The sequence below is a fragment of the Xiphophorus couchianus genome, chromosome 8, assembly GCF_001444195.1.
Source record: "Xiphophorus couchianus chromosome 8, X_couchianus-1.0, whole genome shotgun sequence".
Taxonomy (NCBI): Eukaryota; Metazoa; Chordata; class Actinopteri; order Cyprinodontiformes; family Poeciliidae; genus Xiphophorus; species Xiphophorus couchianus.
Window position 1 is genome coordinate 19,851,155 of NC_040235.1, and position 21,013 is coordinate 19,872,167.

Here is a 21,013-nt window from a genome sequence, read left to right on the forward strand (position 1 = left end):
ACAGAGAAAACATCCCTGCTCTGCTGAGCTGAGGACGTTGAGTCTGCATTTTGCTCTTGCTTATCTGCCAGGGATGAATTTCCTTCAGGTTGAGGCAGCAGCCATGTTTATGTGATCTGGAAAGATACAGCTGGAAGATGATTTTGGGCGGGGGGAGGCTATGAAATAAGTAAATATTTATAAAGCACTAAACAATGCTGAAACTTCTCCGAAGACGACCGTCTGTTTACAAGTGAGTCAAATGATTTAATTTTATGAGTAAGGCTGGAAAATGTCAGCGGAGGCAACCATATAAAGAAAAGCAACTTTCCTCCAAAGTGACCTAACTTTGGTAAAGAAAAAAACAGATGTGTTACTTGAAACAGGAAACCAACAGATTACACATAAAGATGCCAAAGGTTTTCCAACAAATGTAAATATTTTATCTGCTGAGATCTGGCAAGCTGACCTCTAACCTCAGTCTGGTTTCAGTCACAGATAAGCCCAGCAGAATTTTCCAACATTCCTCTGCATACTGGTGCCTGGTTTCTCTGTTTTACACAACCAGGACACTCCTCCACCTCTGGCAAAGTAGTGCTTCTGGCCAGCCTCTAGTTTCAAGTTGTTCCCATTACTTAGACTACTATCTATTTTACTGTCTTTCTGGTAGATTGCTGCAATCATTGCAAATGCCAAACTTTAAGATATAAGTTAAAGGTAAAACATAATACTTTTGGTGTATACATGCACTTAGTTGATGTTAGGTTAGTGAATAATTGAGAAAATGTTTGTAAAAGTGCAATAAATGGAAATCTAAAAAACCAAAAACTTTATTGCTTTATTGGGCAATAAATAATTTGCCAGGAAGAAGGATTGAGACTCGTTACATTCCACCAGCAGGAGGCAATAAAGAGCGGTTCTCTGCGGCCACCGTTCAGTCTCCTTTTCCCATCTGGTGGGAGGTGGTGGGACAGCAGTTCTCAGAAATAGGAGGCAACTGGACAGCTCGTCCAGTTGCTCTCTCTCCGTCCTTCAGCTGCTGAATCTCCTTCCTCTGACTCTCAGCCTGTCTGCTGGATTATTGCCCTTCTCCTGCTGTTCTTCACATTGGAATGACATCCTCCTGAACTGAGGCTGCTGTAATGAGAGGTAAGCGTATCCTGCTGCAGCCCCTGTTTGTGCCCCTCTTGTATCAGCATGTACTAGGATCTCAAACTATGGTCAGTGTAGTTATTACCTCTATGGTCTCCATGTGTTGAGTTGTTAAAACTGATTTAATCCTTTCTTTTTTTCTCTCTTTCTCTCTCTCCAAAGCCTCTATCCTTGGATCAGTTTGTGCTCTCCTCTTGCTCCTGCGGGAGCCCGGATGCCGGGGAGATGAGGTTACAACCAGCACAGGTGGGTAGGAGGTTAGTGGGTTAGAACCCGCGACGTTAGTCTCAGAGGAACTGGGCAAAGAGGCAGAAAAACACACGTGGAGTTTAAAGCGAAGCTCTTTAAGAGGGATCTTTGTGATCCCTCTTGGTTTTGTTAGTTCTTAATCTGAACATGACAGATTAGGCTGGTGTGGGAGTATCAGACATTCCTGGAGCCAAGAAAACAAAGGCATGTCTTGGCAGGTAGAGTCCTGGTGTTTTAGCAACTTGATGCAATTGCCTGTGCAAGTTTGACACAATTGTCTTATTGAGCTTTTAAGTAAGATGCAAACCAAAAGGGGGAAAGTTCTGATGTTATAATTATCGTCGTCGAATAATATCTGTTCAAAAATCAACTTAGTGGATAATTCTGAAATTAAAGGAAGCATGATCCTGGTGCTATTTCAAAAATATCATATGCAAAGATTGTCACTGAGAAAATGTTGGTTTCGTGGATAGTTTCATTTTCTTTTAACAGTTGAAATCAAAAAGCAAAACAAAAGGAAAATCTTTTTCATCATCTACTTATTGTCATTTGTTTTGCCCTGACTTCATTTGATGTGATTCAATCTGTAAGCAGAATCACTGCATTGGGAATTATGGAGGACAATTACTGCCAAGCAAATTAGTCGCATGGGAAATTCTAACACCTATTCTCTTAAAGTCTTCTAAATAAACAAATAAATCAATAAAATACCTCAGGCCAAATAGCCATAAATCTGAATTTCATGCATCCAAGCAGAATGCAAGCACAATTTCAGCTTTTAGCAAACATTCGTAATTGGGGGGAATTCCAAGTATTTGTTCATCTTAGGCAAACTTTTCCAGTCCATCTTGCACAGACACATCCCCCTCTCACTCTCTGCGTGCCATCTCGCTCTGAATCGTTTTACCTGTCACGCATTTCTCATCTTCTTCACTTCCTAATCTGATTCCATCATCTGTCGTGCGTTGTCTGATGCATTTCTTTCCAGATGAAATCACTGTTTTTGCCATTAAATGGAGCGACTCATCTCAGAAGACTCTGTTTGTGGTTCATTTCAGGTGAAACTGAACCGAGATTCGAACCTTTGTTGACCCGAGAAATCAGATAGTCTTCGTGTGAGTTTACATAGTTGTCAGGTGTGATTCCTGGTTGTGATAAGGCTCAGAGAGAGGGGTGATGGAGGAGGTGTCTCTTTGCATGAACAGTGAACTCTATAAAACCACCTTCACAGAACAGATGTTCAGGTGTTTGGATATTTCATGGTTCACCACCCATCTCTTCCTGTGAGCATATCTACAGATTCATGCAGGGTGATGCAGTGCTTTAGGCAATGATTTATAAAAGTTTCTGTCATCCCACAACAAGCATGTGTGAACCAGTTAATTTATGCCACAGAACCCGTCCTCTTTGTTTCTCGCCTTTCTTCTGTCCGCAGACAAACAATGGGCTTTTCATGTGGGTTGTGTTATACAAGTCAAGTGAAGCCGCCTGCTTCACTTGACTTGTAAAAAAGAAAGTTAATGATTATTCCTAAGTGTGTGTTATCTTCCGCTACGTTAAATCCTCCATCAATATGCAGCTTGTCTGAATCCACCGACTGGTAACAGTAGGAAGCTGTTAGGTAACGCAGTCTGGGTGCCGGCGCCACTGCAGCTAACTAATCAAGTCATTGTGTTGATATTGTTGGATTAGAAAGAAAACTAAAGGGGGGGAAAATCAATTTTGTCTCATGTGTGGGAATGTTGTGTACTGTTCCAAGGCGGTTCTGCAAGGATGAGAGTGAGTGGGCAAATGTTTGGCGGCTGCTTAGATGTTGAGTTTGTGCTACATAGAAACCAAATAAAAAAAAAGAAAGAAAGAAACATTGAAACTTACGGTGGAATGAAGTGTTCATACCCCTTAAACTTTTTTTAATCGAATACAAAAAAGTACATGTATGCCACATGTTTCACATTTTTATTTGCCAAAAAAAAAAAACAACTTGAAAAATGATAAATCATTTTCATTCAATTTTATGCATACTCTCTACCCCCAGAAGTTTGTGGTTGTAAAGTAATAAACGTAAGGCTGTCGTCTACCTGCAGACTGAGGGAACATTTTCAGCTATGAACCTCTGCACCTTTCTCACAATAAAACCTTTTTCTCATCGTCTAAATCAGTGGTTCTCAAATGGGGGTACGCGTACCCCTGGGGGTACATGGAGGTACTGCAGGGGGTACGTGAAGCTTTTCAAAATATCTTTAAAAAATCAGTAGGCTCCTCATAATAAGTCTTGGGAAAAATTATTTTGTAAAAAGTTCGATAAAATATAAATGTGTGTTCATGCACTGAATTTTATATTCAGTATTTAGTTTCAATATCCTTTAAAATAAAACGGACCCCCCCACCAAGTTAGTTTGACCCATGGACCCAGGGCACTCGTCAACGACCTGTCGTTATTATGATTACACTGTATCTATGGAGACGTGGCTAAAGCGTAGCAGCAATGCTGCTGAAAGTATAGATAAAGTGAAAAAGACGGCACTGTACCTCTTGTTTGTTCCAAAAATGTTTTGCCAGTGTCATGGGGTACTTGACTAAAAATATATTTTTAAGGGGGTACATCACTGAAAAAAGTTTGAGAACCACTGGTCTAAATGGTAGAACTTTGGTTTAGAGGTCTATAAATTACAACTGATTTGAATTAATGTACATGAAACACAGTCATGATTAATTTGGAAAGTTTACTGTTTGGCTCAATAAACCACAGGAGAATAAGTCACATAGTTTTATAACATTGTTTAGCAGACGTACTGTAGTCAGTTTGTCACAGTTTATCATTTTCTTCTCTGTTTGTCAGACATGATGTGTAAGAAATGGTCTACAAACCCCAAAACCAAATAAATATGCTGTTTTAGATCAAACTAACTTCTGATCGCTGGATCCAGTTTTCATCTTGTATACTATTTTTCTGCCTCTCCTTTCATATTGTCTAGTCATTAGAAATTAATGAAGTTTTCCCTTGAAATAGTCTTGGCTTTAAAGGAAGGCGTTCATGTTTGCTCAAAGGAGAGTACTGTTGTATTCAGTATGTTAAAGAAGCCATCCAACTCCTGTTAAATACCTATTTTTACCGTAGCTTTGGCTAATTTTACGCACAGTTATTGTTCTGTTTTCTTTCACAGTCGAGATTGTCTTACTGGTTTACGAACAAAAATGGAATTTAATTAAACTAGGAACAAAAGGAAAGTCAGAGTGCGATCCTGTTGAGGGTTGAGATAAAATGCTAATCCCTGAAGCTCACAAGACTTCACATCTGTCTCCGAAACATATCTGTTGTGTGTGAAGTTGGAAGAGTTATCGCAGGCTTGACCCGAACAGATGGTGCTGTAGGAAGTAAGTTAGTGTTAAGTAATGAGAACTGCTTTCTGTTCCCCACCCTTTGGCTTTATGTGATGGTTCAAAAATGTTTGTGTGTTTGTCATGTTGCCTGATTTTTGTGACGGAAAAAAATTGACCATGATGAATCTTTTCAAAAATCATTCCCACCTTTAACGTGGCAAGTATGCTGCAACCTCAGCATTTTGTGTTATTTGGTTTGGAGTATCAGCATTCCACAGCTTGACTTGGCAAGATTAGATTAGATTGGCGTTCATAGACTTGCATTTCCTTTAATTCTGGTGTAACCGTTTTTTGTGTGTTGTTCTTTTAACTTGCTTATCACGTCCACTTCACTAAACATGATAAAAAGTCTAGTTAGTGAAGAAAAGCGATCCCAGAGCATGATGGTACCGCCACCTTCTTTACCATGGATTTAGTTTGTTTTTTTATTTTTATTTTTATTTTGATGATGTGGTGTGTTGTTAAGTAGGTTATTTATATAACGTGAGCAAATACAAAATGTAGTTTTCAAAAGATGATCTTGTCTGTTGAGGGAGTATAGCTGTTCTCTACAAACTAGACTTTACCTAAAGCTGCAAATGAGCAAATATCAGGAAAATCCCACTAGAACAGCTGGACTTTATTTACACTTAATTAGATTCTGTAAAGTTGACGGCATGCGCGTAAGAATGAATCCTGGAATGGACTCAAAGGGTGGCCCAACAAAGTATTACTTGTGTAACCAGTTTACTGCAGCTTTTAACATTTTTTGTACACCTTTTCTTATTTGTTTTTTTTGTTGTTCAATAATGCAGCGTCTGAGAATGGAAAGGTTTTTGAAATTATTTATTTTGGTTTATGGCGTTACAAAATCTTGGCCCTTTTGGCAGTGCAAGGGTTCGCTTAGAACCACTGAATGATCCACCTCCTTTTTTATGACCAGATGGCAGAGTTTTTAACTCAGGTTTTCCACCTGTTTTCCACAGTGAACCCATGCTGTTACCTCCCATGTCAGCACTGGAGCATCTGTGTGCGCCATGGCGAGGACAAGTATGAGTGTGACTGCACTCACACCGGATACTACGGAGAAAACTGCACCGTCCGTGAGTCGACTCACCTTCAAAAGTCCTCCTCTCATTTCCTCCTTTGTTATTACACTTCTCAGGAATTCAAGACCCGTGTTTTCTCCAAAAAGAAACTTACGGATCAAGATGGATTCTTGTTATATTGCAACAAAGCTCCCTGGCTTTGTCGCAATCGAAGCCTTCTTGTCTAGACCAAATATTTGGGGAAAATCTGGTGAAACTGCCAGCAGGAGAGCAGCTGGATCAGAAGTTAATCTGTTGATTTCTTCTGCAGAGCCTTCTACTCTGCTGGTCTGAACTGGTCTGCTTCTCATTTCCACGAAACAGTCACCCTGCTGCGGTTTGCAATCAGACGTTATGCAAACTCTGAGACTGACAGATATTTAAAGAGCAATAATTACTTGTTATGGTATTGGGGTGGGGGGGAACTGAGAGGGAAGTGAGGAAGGAAAAGGCCAGCAGAGTTAAACACGAGCTGAAGGAGAGGGACTGGGTGTGAACATCTGCATAGCTTTTTTTATGGTCCGACTTTTCGGATAACCTTCCCTTAATGTTTACGGGAATCCTGGCCCATTCTCCCTCAGAGAACTGGTGGAGTCATGTTTGCAGGAGTCATTGGTTGCATATACCATTTTTACAGCGATATTTTCATAGAGTGTTCATCCTTTATGATGTGATTTCTTTTGTGAAGAGCATCACACACACACACACACACAGTGGAGAATGGATGCTGTCACACCCCTTACTTTGTATTTGACAAGGGAGGGCTAGGAGCTTCCCTCTTTTTCCTCCAGATGTAGCGGCTGTCATTATGGCCTAGCACGCAATACTCTCTGATGTCAAACAGGAAGACTTTAGTCTGACTTCAAAAAGGAAAAATTATGATTTACACTGCATTTTATACAGTGGTTGTAAATATCTCGTTTCAGTATGTTACAAATCTCGGCACATGATCAAGGGTTTGGACCACAGCAGACATGCAGGAAATAAAGTTTTGAGGGGGGTTTTTTATGTCACATTTTGTAAGAGTCTGACTTAAATCATTATTTCATCATTATTGGTAGAGTAGAGACAGACTCTACATTGGTGCTCCTTAATAAGGAGAGTACCTCAGCATCGGACACTCTGTGCCGCCCGATGCAGAATGCTAAAATAAAATCTTTTGGTTTATTTGGTTCCCTGGGTTCCAAGTTGGCAGATAAGTTTAATTCTTGTAACAAAGTAATTTCCTTATGAAGCGCAGGATTCCTGTAAGTTACATTTTGGTGCTTAAGAACCCTTGGGAAAACATGCCCAATGTTGATCTTGTGGTTTAAAGGCGTTTTATATTTTTTTTGACAGGAAAATCCTGGATTCAGGTTTTGTAGCTCAGTAATGAAAATGAGCTACCATGTTGTTAAACCCAGTTTATGAACTCAGTGAATACAGAGATGTGGGTGGCCTCAGCTGTTAAGGCTTACAAAGGCCCCTGATGGGCTATGACATAATGACTCAGCTACATAAAGTACATTTCCTCTCCACATTCCCAGTTGTTCTCATTTCCACTAAAAAAATATTAAAAAGTGTGTTTTCTTCCTCTTTCTCCCCCTTTTTGCTCCCTCACCATAGCTGAACTTTGGACCCGGGTGCGTCGGTTCCTCAGGCCCAGTCCAGATGTGGTGCACTACATTCTTACCCATTTCCAGTGGCTGTGGGACATCATCAACAACACGTTCTTACGGAACGTCCTCATGCGGCTGGTTCTGACGGGTCAGATGATCGTTGAGACAAATTCACTGGGGTCACGTAGCACAGTGTTTATTTATGCTACCTCTCTTCCTTTTATCAACAGTGAGGTCCAGCCTGATCCCCAGTCCTCCCACTTTCAATTCAAAATATAACTACCTCAGCTGGGAGTCCTACTCCAACCTCAGCTACTACACCAGGATCCTGCCCCCTATTCCTGAGGACTGCCCCACGCCCCTAGGGGTCAAAGGTGAGGTCTGAGGCGCTGAGGACTGTCAGTAGGAGTCTTATTTTTAATTTTACATGCAGTTGTTACATGTGTTCTCTGAGTTTGAGCTGATCAGACCATCAAGCAACTTTTAATTAGTAATTGTGGGATATGACATGTTGGGACATTTCTCACCTTTCTTTCATCAAGAGGTGAAGAAAAGAGGACCAGGCATTCGAGTACAGCAGATTTGTGATCAGGAAATTGCCATATTAAAGTTTTTGTTGGTCTAAACTTGTACATATCAAGAGCAATATTTGGAAAGTTTAAAACAATTGGTTTTAAACTTGACATCAAGGGGTTGTAACAATTCAGCTGGAAAACAGATAAATGTGTGAAGGAAAAGGCCAGGTTGTGTAGATGTGCACACTATTGAACTAATACTTTGCTGAATCATCATTCAGTTCATTTTCAGCATTCAGTCATCATGTGTTCTTATTATTTTAAATTTGACTAGTTGGAAATAAAATTCAGCTGTGCTTGTTGAATTTAAAAAATATATATATTTTACCCTGTTTGCATCCTTTGGCTGAAACCATATCTTGCAGAGATTTAACAAAGGATCTGAACAATTGTTTTCAGCAAAGTTGGACATCAAGATTTAGAGAACAAGAGGGACAACAGTGATGTAACAAAAACTGGATACTTTTTCGAGATTTTATTGAAAAGGAAAGCAGGAAACTTGTCAGGGATGCCAACATCAACAAGGAAGGAGCTGCAGGATTTTATATAAAGGACTATTTGTGTTGGACATGTGGTTAAAAATGTCCATATTTTCTATAGACTAATATGGGTTATGAGAAAGAAACATATTCCTCCCAAAAATAAAAATATCCAGGCCTGGCTAAAATCTCCCAAAGCCTTGTGAGAAAATGTGTTGTGGTTTAATGAATCCAACCTCGAAGTTATGGGACATAATTCCAAAAACTACAGTGAACATCACCTTAAAAACACCATATCCAAGATGTAACTGGGGTTACTTCTCTTCAGGTGAAACCAAGAGATTTTTTTAAGGTGGATGAAGTTATGAATAGCTCCAGATATCAGTCAGTTTTGACCCAAAACCTAAGGGAGGCAGATTTCACAAGTTTGCGTTCGGATGTGTGCCTGTAAATCCAAGCATACATCCAAATCTAGAAAAAAAACATGGCTTCACAAGAGAAAAATTAAGGTTAAAATTAAAGGCATAGAAGTCTCTGAATGAATGAGATTGTGAACGTCTTCACAATCTCACTTATTTGGAGAACTTTTGCAAGGTAGAGTGTAACAAGGCGGCCTTTTGCGGTTGGATTTTACAGTGAGGATGAAGCTTTGAGGCAGACTCAGGTGGAAACAGCAGCGGTTTATTCTTCACACAAAATCAACACTTCACAGGTGAAACTGCCGTCTTAAATAGTCCCAGCTGTGACGGACCAAACCACCTTTGATTCACAGCAGAATCTCAATTCATCAATCTCCACCTTTTTAATTAAAATACCTTTTACTAAATACAAACATTTCCATTTACCTTTTATAAATATTTTATGTTTTATCATTACACCATAATGAAACACCACAAAACCCATAAACAATCCACCCCCACACTTTTCAATGGCCTCTCCCGGAAACTATATATGGTGTCTGGACCGTCCAAACACCCTGGAGAGGACACAGAAAAGACGGGTGAGTCACTCTACACTAGCACTCCACACCCAACAGATTATGCACAAACATTTGCTCAGTTTTACCCACCATTGCTCTGAGTAACAATTATCCTCCCTTCACAGGCAACCACCTCACTCGTCAATGAGGAGCAGCTGTGCAGAGCCCAGAACAAAAGGCTACATGCAAATCTCTAAAAATACTCAATAAATACAATTAAAACTTCTTGTGTGCAAATTGTTATTGATGTGCAGATCTATGCTTAAAGTGCAGTGCTAAATAAAGTGCAAAAAGTACTTTTAAAAGTGCTATACAGTGATTTAAGTAAAAATCGTCCCAGTAATGAAGATCTCTTTATTACACAGAGTGAGCAAATAATGTCAAATCTAGATAGAAAAGCAGATGAGACTCCTAAAGGTAATTCAACAAAGAAGTTGTTTAAGGGTGTTTACATGTGTGCAAGGAGATTATTGCAACTTTTTAGTTATTGTTCATAATGGAAGACTAGTTGTTTTTTCTTTCCATTGTGTCACATTACATTTTGAAATGAGTTATCTCATTTTTAACAACTCATTGCCATTTCACCTGTGGAGTCAACACTTTGGAGGAGGATTTCATGTACCAGTCTATGAATGTATTGTTGTGTGTGACAGAGTATCTTTTTTTTTTTTTTTTTTTACTCATTTTGTTCAGGCAAAAATGGCCTCCCTGACCCTGAGGTTTTGGTTGAGAAGCTGCTGAAAAGAAGGACATTCAGGCCTGACCCTCAGGGCTCCAATATCATGTTTGCTTTCTTCGCTCAGCACTTCACCCACCAGTTCTTCAAGACCTACAACCGCATGGGTCTGGGCTTCACCAAGGCTCTGTCACACGGGGTCAGTCTGCGAAAAATAAACCTTTTAGAAAAGATGAAAATAAAGAACCATGAAAGTATTTTAATCAGATCTTGCTCAACTGTTGTGAACTAGCACACTATGAACCTCTAATAAATGGAGGTGTTAAATTTCCCTCCATTGAATGCATGTTTTATCTTGTTACTCGTGCAGGTGGATGCGGGCCACGTTTATGGAGACAACCTGGAACGTCAGCACAACCTCCGGCTTTTCAAAGATGGAAAACTGAAATATCAGGTGAGACATGCAGAGTCGGCTTTAACATATGGAACAAGATCAGAACGCAAAATAATAATTTCAGTTCTCCAGTTGCTTTTTCATCAAACCCACAAGATAATGTTGTGTCTTCAGGGCAGTGTTTTCATTTTCTATTTGTCAAAATAATTTTTCCTGACTTTTAGCCAAGAACAACTGAAGAAAAATATGCTGAACAATGGTCATGTTGCCAGAAACAGGGAAACTAATTACCAAACATGTTCCGTGTCATAATTAATTCCTGTCTTTCTCCATCAGTTGATCGATGGAGAAATGTTCCCTCCCTCTGTAGTTGATGCTCCCATCAGGATGAGCTACCCTCCCGGGGTCCCGGCGGAGAGACAGATGGCCATTGGTCAGGAGGTGTTCGGGCTCCTTCCCGGTTTGGGTTTGTACGCCACACTGTGGCTCAGAGAGCACAACAGAGTCTGTGACATCCTGAAAGCAGAGCATCCTACCTGGGACGATGAGCAGCTTTTCCAGACGGCCCGCCTTATCATCATCGGTGAGCTCGACACTTTGGAAAACATGTTTATTCTAGATTCTACATGAATTATTCACATATAGAATTTGCCCCTTATTCCTTGAATGACATGGATGTGAACTCTTTTGGTAATTATTTATTGTTGGTGTGATTAGCTCAGAATGGTCAGTAAGAAACACAGACTGTGGATTTTGTTTGTAGGATTCCATTATGTGCACACCGCTCTAAAACGATAGCAGGGTCACCGCTTAGCGGTAAAACATTCATTTTCAGACTCTGTTGCTGGGAACAGATGTGCCCACCTTTCATTCACAGCCTTTAAATGCATAACTTACTGCCTACAGGCAGCTTTCTGTGGATTTAGCAGAAATTGAAATACCTTTACTGCTCCTGGGTGAAGCAGCGAACAGGATGTACTTGTTCAGCAGTTTTTTTTTTTCTCCAACCCTGGCGGTGAAGGCGCATCGCCCTGCATGTTTTATGCCTTTTCCTGCTCCAGCACACCTGATTTCAATTAAAGTCTGATTAACATGCTTTTCCAGAACTGCAATCATCTGAATTGGGCGTGTTAAAGCAGAAAATATTTAAAACATGCAGGGCAGGGTGCTCTGAGAACCAGGTTGGGGAAACACTACTTTAGAGTATTGTATTTTTATTTTTATTTTTTCATTTTATGTGCTTTTGTTGTCCGTTTTCACAGTGAATGTACAAATTAAATAGAAGATTTCAAACACATAAAGCTACTACATTAAATACATTGCCGTCTGTCTAATTTCCAGGCGAGACCATAAGGATTGTGATAGAGGAGTACGTGCAGCACCTGAGCGGCTACCTGCTGCAGCTCAAGTTCGATCCCACCATGCTCTTCCACTCCCACTTCCAGTACGCGAACCGGATCGCGTTGGAATTCAGCCAGCTCTACCACTGGCACCCGCTGATGCCCGACACCTTCCACATCAACGGAGACGAGTTGACGTACGCGCAGTTCCTCTTCAACACTTCTGTCCTGACGCACTACGGCGTGGAGAAACTGGTTGATGCCTTCTCTCGGCAAGCTGCCGGCCAGGTAACGACAATCTGAAGGAAACATCTGGAAGCTCTGATTAAGGCTTTACGTTTGACTGAACAGATTTAAACAGTTTCTCTTGACCACATCGCATAAGAATTTTTTTTTTTCTTGTTTGCATTATGTTTCTAAGCTCCTTTTTTTCTGCAAACTATAAAACATTCTTTGGTTGTTTGTAGTGGTTATAGACGACGTGTAGCATTTGAGTTTATCTGCTTTTTTGTGACGGCATTTCTCGCAAGCAACTGAGGTGCTGTTGGACATTCATTCATTGTTTCCTGTTTTGCTGCATTATTACTAACAATATGTTGACATGATGTGTAAAAAAAAAAAAAAGAAAAGGTTGAGAAAGTTGTTATACTTTGTTGGACATTTCCCAAAGTAAGCCTCTTAAAAGACTCAAGGGGATGCCAGATCTCATACGCGTGGATCCTGGAATGTTTTCCTCTGTTCAAGAACAACAAAGTTAGAACGGTTCTTGTACGATATGCGTCTCTGCATCTCACTGAATAATTTATTAGGCACCGATAATAACAAGTTGGAGCAGACTTCAGGACTACCTTAAACCTTTGTTCAACAAAGTGTCTAAAAAAAATCCTTTTGAGATTTTGGAGTGGCTACAGATTTGTCAACTGCGCAAACATCTTCCATTCCATCACACCTTAAAAATGCTCTGTTGGGTTGAGATCTGGTAACTGTGGAAACTCATCGTGATGTTAAAGAAACCAGTTGGAGGTCGTTTTAGCTTGTGGGATGATGAATTATCCAACTGGAAGCAGCTATCAGCAGATAGATACAGCGTTGCATGTAGGCTATAAACAATGTTGGCACTCCGGCGTCCCAAGAAAATATCCCATGGTTTATTTCACCATCCCTCCAGCCTTATCAGTTAATATAAGACAGGTTGGATAAATGCTCTTCTTTTGTTTACGCCAAATTCAGACGCCATCAATAAAATGCTACGGTATCCAAATATGATTTGAATGGTAAAGGTACTTTTACCGTTATGCATTTAAAAGTATTTAGTTTTAATGTAAACCAAATACTAAAATTAAATAATAAACAATAGAACTGGGGAAAACCAAAATTTAACTGAGAAATATTTCAGATTTTGTTCTTAGTTTTATTTATTTATTTTTTTAAGGAAAAATAATGCGCAATAAATGTCTTGCAAGAAATAACTAAGCTATTAATTTACAATTGTACACGTTTCTAATATAAAATTTGCAGATTGGTGGAGGCCACAACATGAACACAATCATCTCCAAAGTCGCCGTGGGAACGATAAAGGAGTCTCGCGAGCTCCGGATCCAGCCTTTCAACGAGTACAGGAAGCGTTTTAACCTCGAGCCATACACATCATTCAGAGACTTCACCGGTAAGACAGACGGCTGTTGTGAAACCCATGCAACTCCAAGTACAGACTACCTGGAACTAGACTTGCAGCTTTCTGCAAATCTGTGAAAACACGCGCAACCGTTGTTGAGTAAAAGGCTGTTGACCTACAAAAGGCAGCAATAAGAGAGATGAACCGTTGGGATTTTATGTTGCGATTTGCCATAAAAATCATTTGGAGACATTTTGTCTTCATTTCAAATAGTTCCAGAAACAAGGAAGATTTGTGGCTGAAAAAAACTCTGGCCACCATAGTCAGGGTCCAAAATATTTGAGGGTGCATAATACGACAGTGCTCTCTTTGAGAGGCCAGAAAAGGCCAGACTTAGAGCAGCAGCGCTCATGATTTCATGTCTGAAAGAGTGTTTGGTGCTGCAATGCTCAGAGCACCAATGCCACACATGCAGCTTTTAAACTTTGTTTATGGGGAAAGGCCAGCAATAGCACATAAAACAAGTGCAATGGAGCATTTGCCTTGCTGCTAAATGCCCCCGTAATACTATAGCCTGGCAACAAATCAAACCAGGTTTGAGTTTCTTTCATGCATCATATTTTGGGAAGGTTTGAAGAAAATCAGTCTTCATTTAATGTTGATGGCCGGATTTGGGATTTGATCGGTGCAAAGGAGTTTTTCTATGATTGTGTTGCTCTCACAGCTTTTTATTGTACTCCTCAAACACATTCAGTCAAATTACAACTTTAAGTCGTGATACTAACTTGTAAAGTAGAAAGAAAATTATGCATTATTTTTAAAATCTTATGCAAATAAAGGAAAGCTGACTGTCTTTTTTATGTATGCATCAGTTTTCCGTCAGAATCCAAAACCTTTCTGCTTTTCATAATTGCTCAAGTTCATTCAAACTGAATGAAGAGTAACTCTGTTTTTTTCTCGATAGTGTTTCAATTGGATTTGGGCCTGGACTTTGACTAGGGCAGTCTAGCACATGATTGTCCAGAGCATCTTCTTCTGTACCCTTCTGAAAGCGTTATATATTATGCTGATCAGCCACCTTAACATTCACATATCTGTCAGATTGATATATTTACTCATCTTCCTTCTACTGTACTATCAGTGTAAATTTTTTGTGTTACTTCTGGTTATTTTGCAGATAACGAAGAGATAGCCAGCACCCTAGAGGAGCTCTATGGGGACATCGACACTCTTGAATTTTACCCCGGGTTACTGCTGGAGAGGACTCGACCAGGGGCGATATTTGGAGAAAGCATGGTGGAAATGGGTGCCCCCTTTTCCCTCAAAGGCCTCCTGGGTAACCCCATATGTTCCCCAGGATACTGGAAGCCCAGCACATTCGGAGGCAAAGTCGGCTTCGACATTGTGAACTCGGCCACTCTGAAGAAGCTGGTGTGCCTGAACTCCCGGACGTGTCCCTACGTGGCGTTCAATGTTCCAGCAGAGGAGAAACCAGCCAGGAAAGAACGAAGCTCTGAGCTATGACCAAGTGCAGATCCCCGGGGGGGTTGTGTTTTTTTTTGTTTGTTTTTTTTTTACACCAGGTGGCTGCACAAAGCAAGCAAAGATATTTGTTTGGAGAAAACCTGTTTTTGCAGCTCTGCAGATCGTTACGGAGCCAAAGCACTCTGTGTGAAATCCAACTCTCCTGTTACTAAACTCGCTTGCAGTGTGTCCCAGACTTGAACGATCACATCAATGAGGAGCCAAACATGTGTTTTTTATTAAATGCTTTCTGCCTACAGACTGAAAAGTTGCTGAAGTTTGGACCGTCCGGTAAAATAGATGTGTATTTGTTGGTAAATAGCTTATTTTGGAATAAAACTATAGCCACATGATGTGCTGTTTTCAATTAATAAAGATCGGAAGGTGACATCTATTGTTCTGTCCACTTCCATTTACTGAAAGCACTGAATCAGTATTTATTCTGGCCTGCAGTCGTGATGGGAACGGAAACCTCACACAATAATGGCGCACTGTGGGTGTTAGTTTAATGATTAGTCATATTAAACACCAGCATCACATTAAAGAATGGAAAACTTAACATTTTAGGAAGCCATTTGGGATAAATAAAGGTCTTTAGAGACACATAGATCGACTAAAATCTTAAGACAACACATGCCCATTTTTACAGGATGTTTCTCTAACATGGCTGAAACTGTTTTGTTTTGTCTTGGTGAGAGGCTGAGTCAACACAAATCTTGTTGCTGGCACCCTGCGCCTTTTGTAAGAACATATAAAGGAAATTACGATCTGTTTGTATAACTTGGCAAATTCGCTGCCGACTGCAGTGATTGTAATTAACGTTGCAAGTAGCTCATATTTTTATTCCTACGCAGACGAGTGAAGCCTGGAACTCGATTTAAGCATTTCCAGGTCTGGAGAATAGTAGATAAAGAAAAGTATATAAATGGAGAGAGGGAGAAAAAATATTTGTGTTCAAGACCATCACATTGTCAAAAATGTGTCTTTCAATGCATCCTCCCATCCATCTTCCTTCTTTCCTGTCTTGTCTCCTTACTTCCTTTCTTTATCGTCTGCTTACCTTCTTCATTCCTCTTTTATTATTCTTCCTTTCCTTCCTTTGTTCTGGCCAGTTTCCTTTTTCTTTCTGCCTTTCCTCACCCTCTTCCTTTATTCATTTATTCCTTTCTTCTGTCCATCTGTTTTTAGTTCTCATTTCTATTTTCCCTTGTATTTTTCTTTTATAGCCGGGACACTTTAGAAATATGTGTCCTAAATTCATTCTATCCTTTGTATTTTTACTTTTAGCATAAGACTAATAAGAGGTCTGAGAATATCCACGTAGAAGAGTTTATGGACACACTGCCCTCTGGGGCTGAAAGCTCTAACTACATGTAAAGGCTTGCAGCAAATTCTCATCCCACAACGTCACCCGTGTTACCTTCAAGTGCTTCCAGTAAAGTCTAAATGACACGCAATTAAACAGTTTTTGTAGTTTTGCTTTACTATAGTGGGGGCATCTAGTAGAGCCTATCTCAAATGTTCGGTGGAAAGTTATAGAAAATGTGTTCAGGAGTAAACTTTTGTGGACATTTGAGAGTAAAGTGAACTTTGAATAAAACGTTTCAGCAAGCAAAAACAAAAAAGAAAATGCTGTTTCAATCGTCCCATGTGACCTGATAGAAGTTATGTCTATAAATCTAATTCTTTCTTGAAGAAACGCCTGACATTGGCAGCATTGTCTTTCACAATTAATGACCTTTGGAACAAGACAACACATTGTCTTGAACACAATGAACACATTGTTAGTTCAACCAAAACAAAGATGGACATAAAAATTGTAGACATCACCCGCATCTCCCCATTCCATCCCAAAGCAGAATGCAACATTTTTGAAAACCAAATGAAAGTGGGAAATTTTGAGTGTTATAGTCTGTTAGCTGAGTTCTGATAAACATTAAATCTACTTCCTTTGACATAAATCTGTTTGCTAAAAAGTTTAATATGACTCTTCATAAATTGACATGAAATGTGTATTTCTGGAAGTAATAAATGTTGACTGATGTTGCTTTGTTGCAGCCCTAGTCCTAATGTGGGGAAAACTAAACAGCTTTCTGACTGGCAATGAAATATTCTCCCTCTGAGCTTCTAATCACACAAACTTGAAGTCTGTCTCTTTTGAGACTCCATAATTTCTTTGTGTATTTGCGTCCTTTATTTGTTTGTAAAAGGAATGAGTATAATTTTTTTTCTCATGATGTTGCAAAGAAACAATCCATTACAGCTAGGACCAGACACACTGCCTACGCAAAGTGTGTGTGTTTCTTTACACACATGTCAGGGAGTGAACGAGTTATGATTTCACATTGAAAGCTTTTGAAATAAATAATACTGAACTGTAGAAGACATAACGGACAAAAAACATCCCACAACGAGGAAATAGCAAAGTTTGTGAAAACTAAAACTCGTCCTGTCTCAAACTATTGACCATGATTACACAATTACAACAAACGTCTGTCTCTGTTGTGTGTTTGAACTCAATATTCCCATTCACCAAGTCTCCCTGAATGCATCATTGGAAGGGGGCGTGGCCTGTGCGAGCTAAACTCAACAGATTATAGCGTGAACAGACTGAGCGGCGCTATTTTAAAGCGGTTTCTGGTTATATTTTAGGTAAGTTGTTATAAATAAGCAGTTTCGCCAGTTTTGTAAATATGTAGAATTTCAGTTACACGAAAGAAATTCAGCTGGTTGTTTCGTTTGAGTCGAACATATGAAAGCTAGCTAGTTTCTTGGAAGTGCTAATAAAGCTAAGTTCACTTTTCTCCGAGGAACAGTGTGTTCGGCCTGTTTCCAACTTAGAATAGTTGAAATAAAACGATTTAATATATATTCTTTATAGAGGGTTATACTATTACATTGAAAAGAAGTTGACTGGGTTACTGGGTTTGCTATTATGTCGGCATCAGCAGGTTTGTTTAAGGCCTCCAACCTAATGTTTACACGTATCGCACATACTCCACAGAAATCTGGAGATGTACTATCACTATGGTAAATAAAACAAAGTATTTATTGCTCTTGGTTTGGCTAAATGTAGTAAGCGGAGGGAAAAATATAGGTGAGAGGGATTTGTCAACAATGACTTCCTTCTTTTCTCTCCATCTGTTTCCCCGACTGGATTTTACTCGGATCAGATCAGAGCAACAGACCTTTCAGCTTAAGTTAAATGAGCTGATGTCCTATTTTCCAAATAGGCACCGTCTATTGTCGTCTGAGCGCTTGTATGTCTGTTACTCTGGATTGCAGTAGAGCATATTTTATGAAAAGTGTTGTCAATTAGCACAGGAATTAATCCACCGGGGCCTGATCTTGTTTCATATGTGGTGTGTTTTCAGAGCTGAGCCGCTGCCATGACTACTCTGGATGACAAGTTGCTAGGCGAGAAGCTGCAGTACTACTACAGCAGCAGTGAGGATGAAGGCAGTGACAACGACGATGAAGATGGGGAGAGGAAGACCATCCGGGATGCGGGCGCCACCGAGCCCGACATAGAGTACAGTGCAGACGGAAGTGCTGTCAACACAGGTAACAGAATGATGGGATTTCTGTCTTATTCGTCGTGCTGCTTTGTCAGTAGACGTTAACATGTGTGAGAGTCTCATTTGGATAAGTGTTGCAAAAGTATTCGTACGTACAGCTGAACTTTTTCACCTTTACTCAACCCACTTCAAAGTATCGCTTTTAATCTAAACAAGGAATAAAAAGGCTTTTGAAAGCAATCAGTCTGCTACACTTTTAAGATTTGTATTCGTAAAAAATGATTTTAAAATCCCAATAAAATGCATTGTAGTGTGTGGTTGTACTGCGACAAAATGTGAAAACAACTCAAGAGGTACAGATACTTTTGTAAGCTTTGTACCTTTGAGGATTAAAAATACATGACAACGTGGATTTATTGATTTTATTTATTTATTTCTAATGTTCTGTTTCAGGGCCAAAGGGAGTCATCAACGACTGGAGGAAGTACAAGCAGCTGGAGGTGGAACAGAAACAGGAGCAGAAGAAAGAGATGGAGAGACTGATAAAGAAGCTGTCGATGACGTGCCGCTCCGATCTGGACCTAAAAAAAGACAAAGAGGAGGAGAAGAAACTGCAGGACAAAATTAAAAGCAAAGTAAGCAGGAAAGAGCTGGATTCAGTTTATTTCACAAATCATTGAAGTAAATGAGTCTCCTAAATGTGGCTGGAATAGTTAAAGTGCAAGGAAATCATTAAGGAAAGCTAGCCTGCTTAATAAAGTTTGGATTTGGTCGTATTTTCTTCTCCTGACGGCTCAACACAATTAACTAAGCCAAACACACCGCTACGGATCGTTTATTTACTTATATTCAATGATAAATGAACCATCCTCTTCTCGGCTTTGTCTCGCTCCACAGATGACCATGCAGGAGTACAACATGCTCCAGGAGGACGAGGACGATGAAGACTTCCTCCGGCAGTACCGCATGCAGCGCATCGAAGAGATGCGCCGCCAGCTCTGCCGCGGGAAGCGCTTCGAGCGGGTGCAGGAGCTCGGCGGCGGCGAGGAGTTCCTGGAGGCGCTGGACAAGGAGGACAAGAGCACGTTGATCATGATCCACATCTACGAGCCGGAGATCCCGGGCTGCGACGCCATGAGCGGCAGCCTGCTGTGCCTGGCGCACGAGTACCCTCTGGTGAAGTTCTGCTGCGTGCGCAGCTCGGCCATCAGCATCAGCGCGCTGTTCAGGGAGAGCGCTCTGCCCGCGCTGCTCGTCTACAAAGGAGGGGACCTGATCGGTAACTTCGTGCGGCTCACCGATCAGCTCGGGGAGGACTTCTTCGCCGTGGACCTGGAGGCGCTCCTGCAGGAGTACGGCCTGCTGCCGGAGAAGCCCGCCATGGTCCCAAAGACACTGCGCAACGGAGCCATCATTCAGAGCAACGCAAGCGACGAGGACTCGGACCTTGACATAGACTAAACCTCCAAATATCTGATACTCTGCTTGGTAAAGCCGCACACCCAGTCTGCATGGACCATGTATATTTATTTATGTGAAGCCCTTGTTAGAGATTCTGCCCTGACCTCACAGCACCAAAGCTAAAAATAAAAGAAGCAGGAGAAGTCATTCACTTCATGTCATTCCATTCTGAATATTTGGATGAGGGTAAATGTCACTTATGATCATTGGTCAAAACACAACAGGAGTTCTGCTGTTGCTGTACATACGGTTCACTTCTTTCCTCAAGCTCTGTCGACTGTTTTTGTTTTGTGTTCAACACATTCCATTGCGTTCCTCGTGTCTTATCATCCATGTTTCACTCTTGTGAATATCAAACCTTCACCTCCAGACTGACCTTTTTAGTTTTGTAACTTTTATATGTGCTGTACCCTCAAATAAACTGCAGCGTGTTTCAAATCACTTCTTCTTTTTTTTTTTTTTTCCATTTATTCATTTTTTTAAAACAAGTGGCTAAGACCACAAAACTGTTGAAGGAAAATGCAAGTTGAAAGTTGCATTAATTAGTAAACTGATGTGTGGTTTCAGCCTGATACAGAAACCCAGCTGTGCTTGCAGCTCTATAGAAACCATCCTACTAGAAAATGTGAGTGTTAGAAAAGAAAAGTAGCATTGTTGCCGTTTCCTGTTATAAGTAATGCTCTGCTTATGGCTGGACTGTGGAAATCCAAAATGGCCCTCGTCTGGCTAAAAAGTCAAGCAAAAAATAAGTGGCTTGGGACGCCGTAAAATACGGCAAATATCCCGTTAAAAACGCCTCTATGCTGTCTGGTCTCTGGATTCCATGGATCCTCTGTGTTTCAGCTCTATCAGCTATTTTCTTGCTTCTTTAAGGTTACCCATATTTCAGTAGAGATAACTGTAGCACATGCAGGCACAAACAAACAATTCCTGGAGCAAGCAGTGGTGTAGCAAATATGAGCGCCTCTGAATCTGATTAACATTTTCATTGCTCTGGCAATTTTGGCTTAAAATAAATGTGTGCCT

The 21,013-nt window shown here is 40.4% G+C and overlaps 1 protein-coding gene across 1 annotated transcript; it reads left to right on the forward strand.

Annotated features, from left to right (window-relative positions):
- Positions 1 to 919: 919 nt before the first annotated feature.
- LOC114149351 (prostaglandin G/H synthase 1-like) lies at positions 920 to 20,428 on the forward strand. The gene is given in 13 exon segments (XM_028025149.1): positions 920 to 1,128; positions 1,294 to 1,377; positions 5,727 to 5,843; positions 7,434 to 7,574; positions 7,657 to 7,800; positions 10,153 to 10,334; positions 10,506 to 10,589; positions 10,866 to 11,112; positions 11,871 to 12,157; positions 13,388 to 13,535; positions 14,662 to 15,030; positions 18,980 to 19,056; positions 19,370 to 20,428. Coding segments are annotated over 13 exon segments (2,505 nt in total). The 5' UTR covers positions 920 to 1,121; the 3' UTR covers positions 19,988 to 20,428.
- The last annotated feature ends 585 nt before the right edge of the window (positions 20,429 to 21,013 follow it).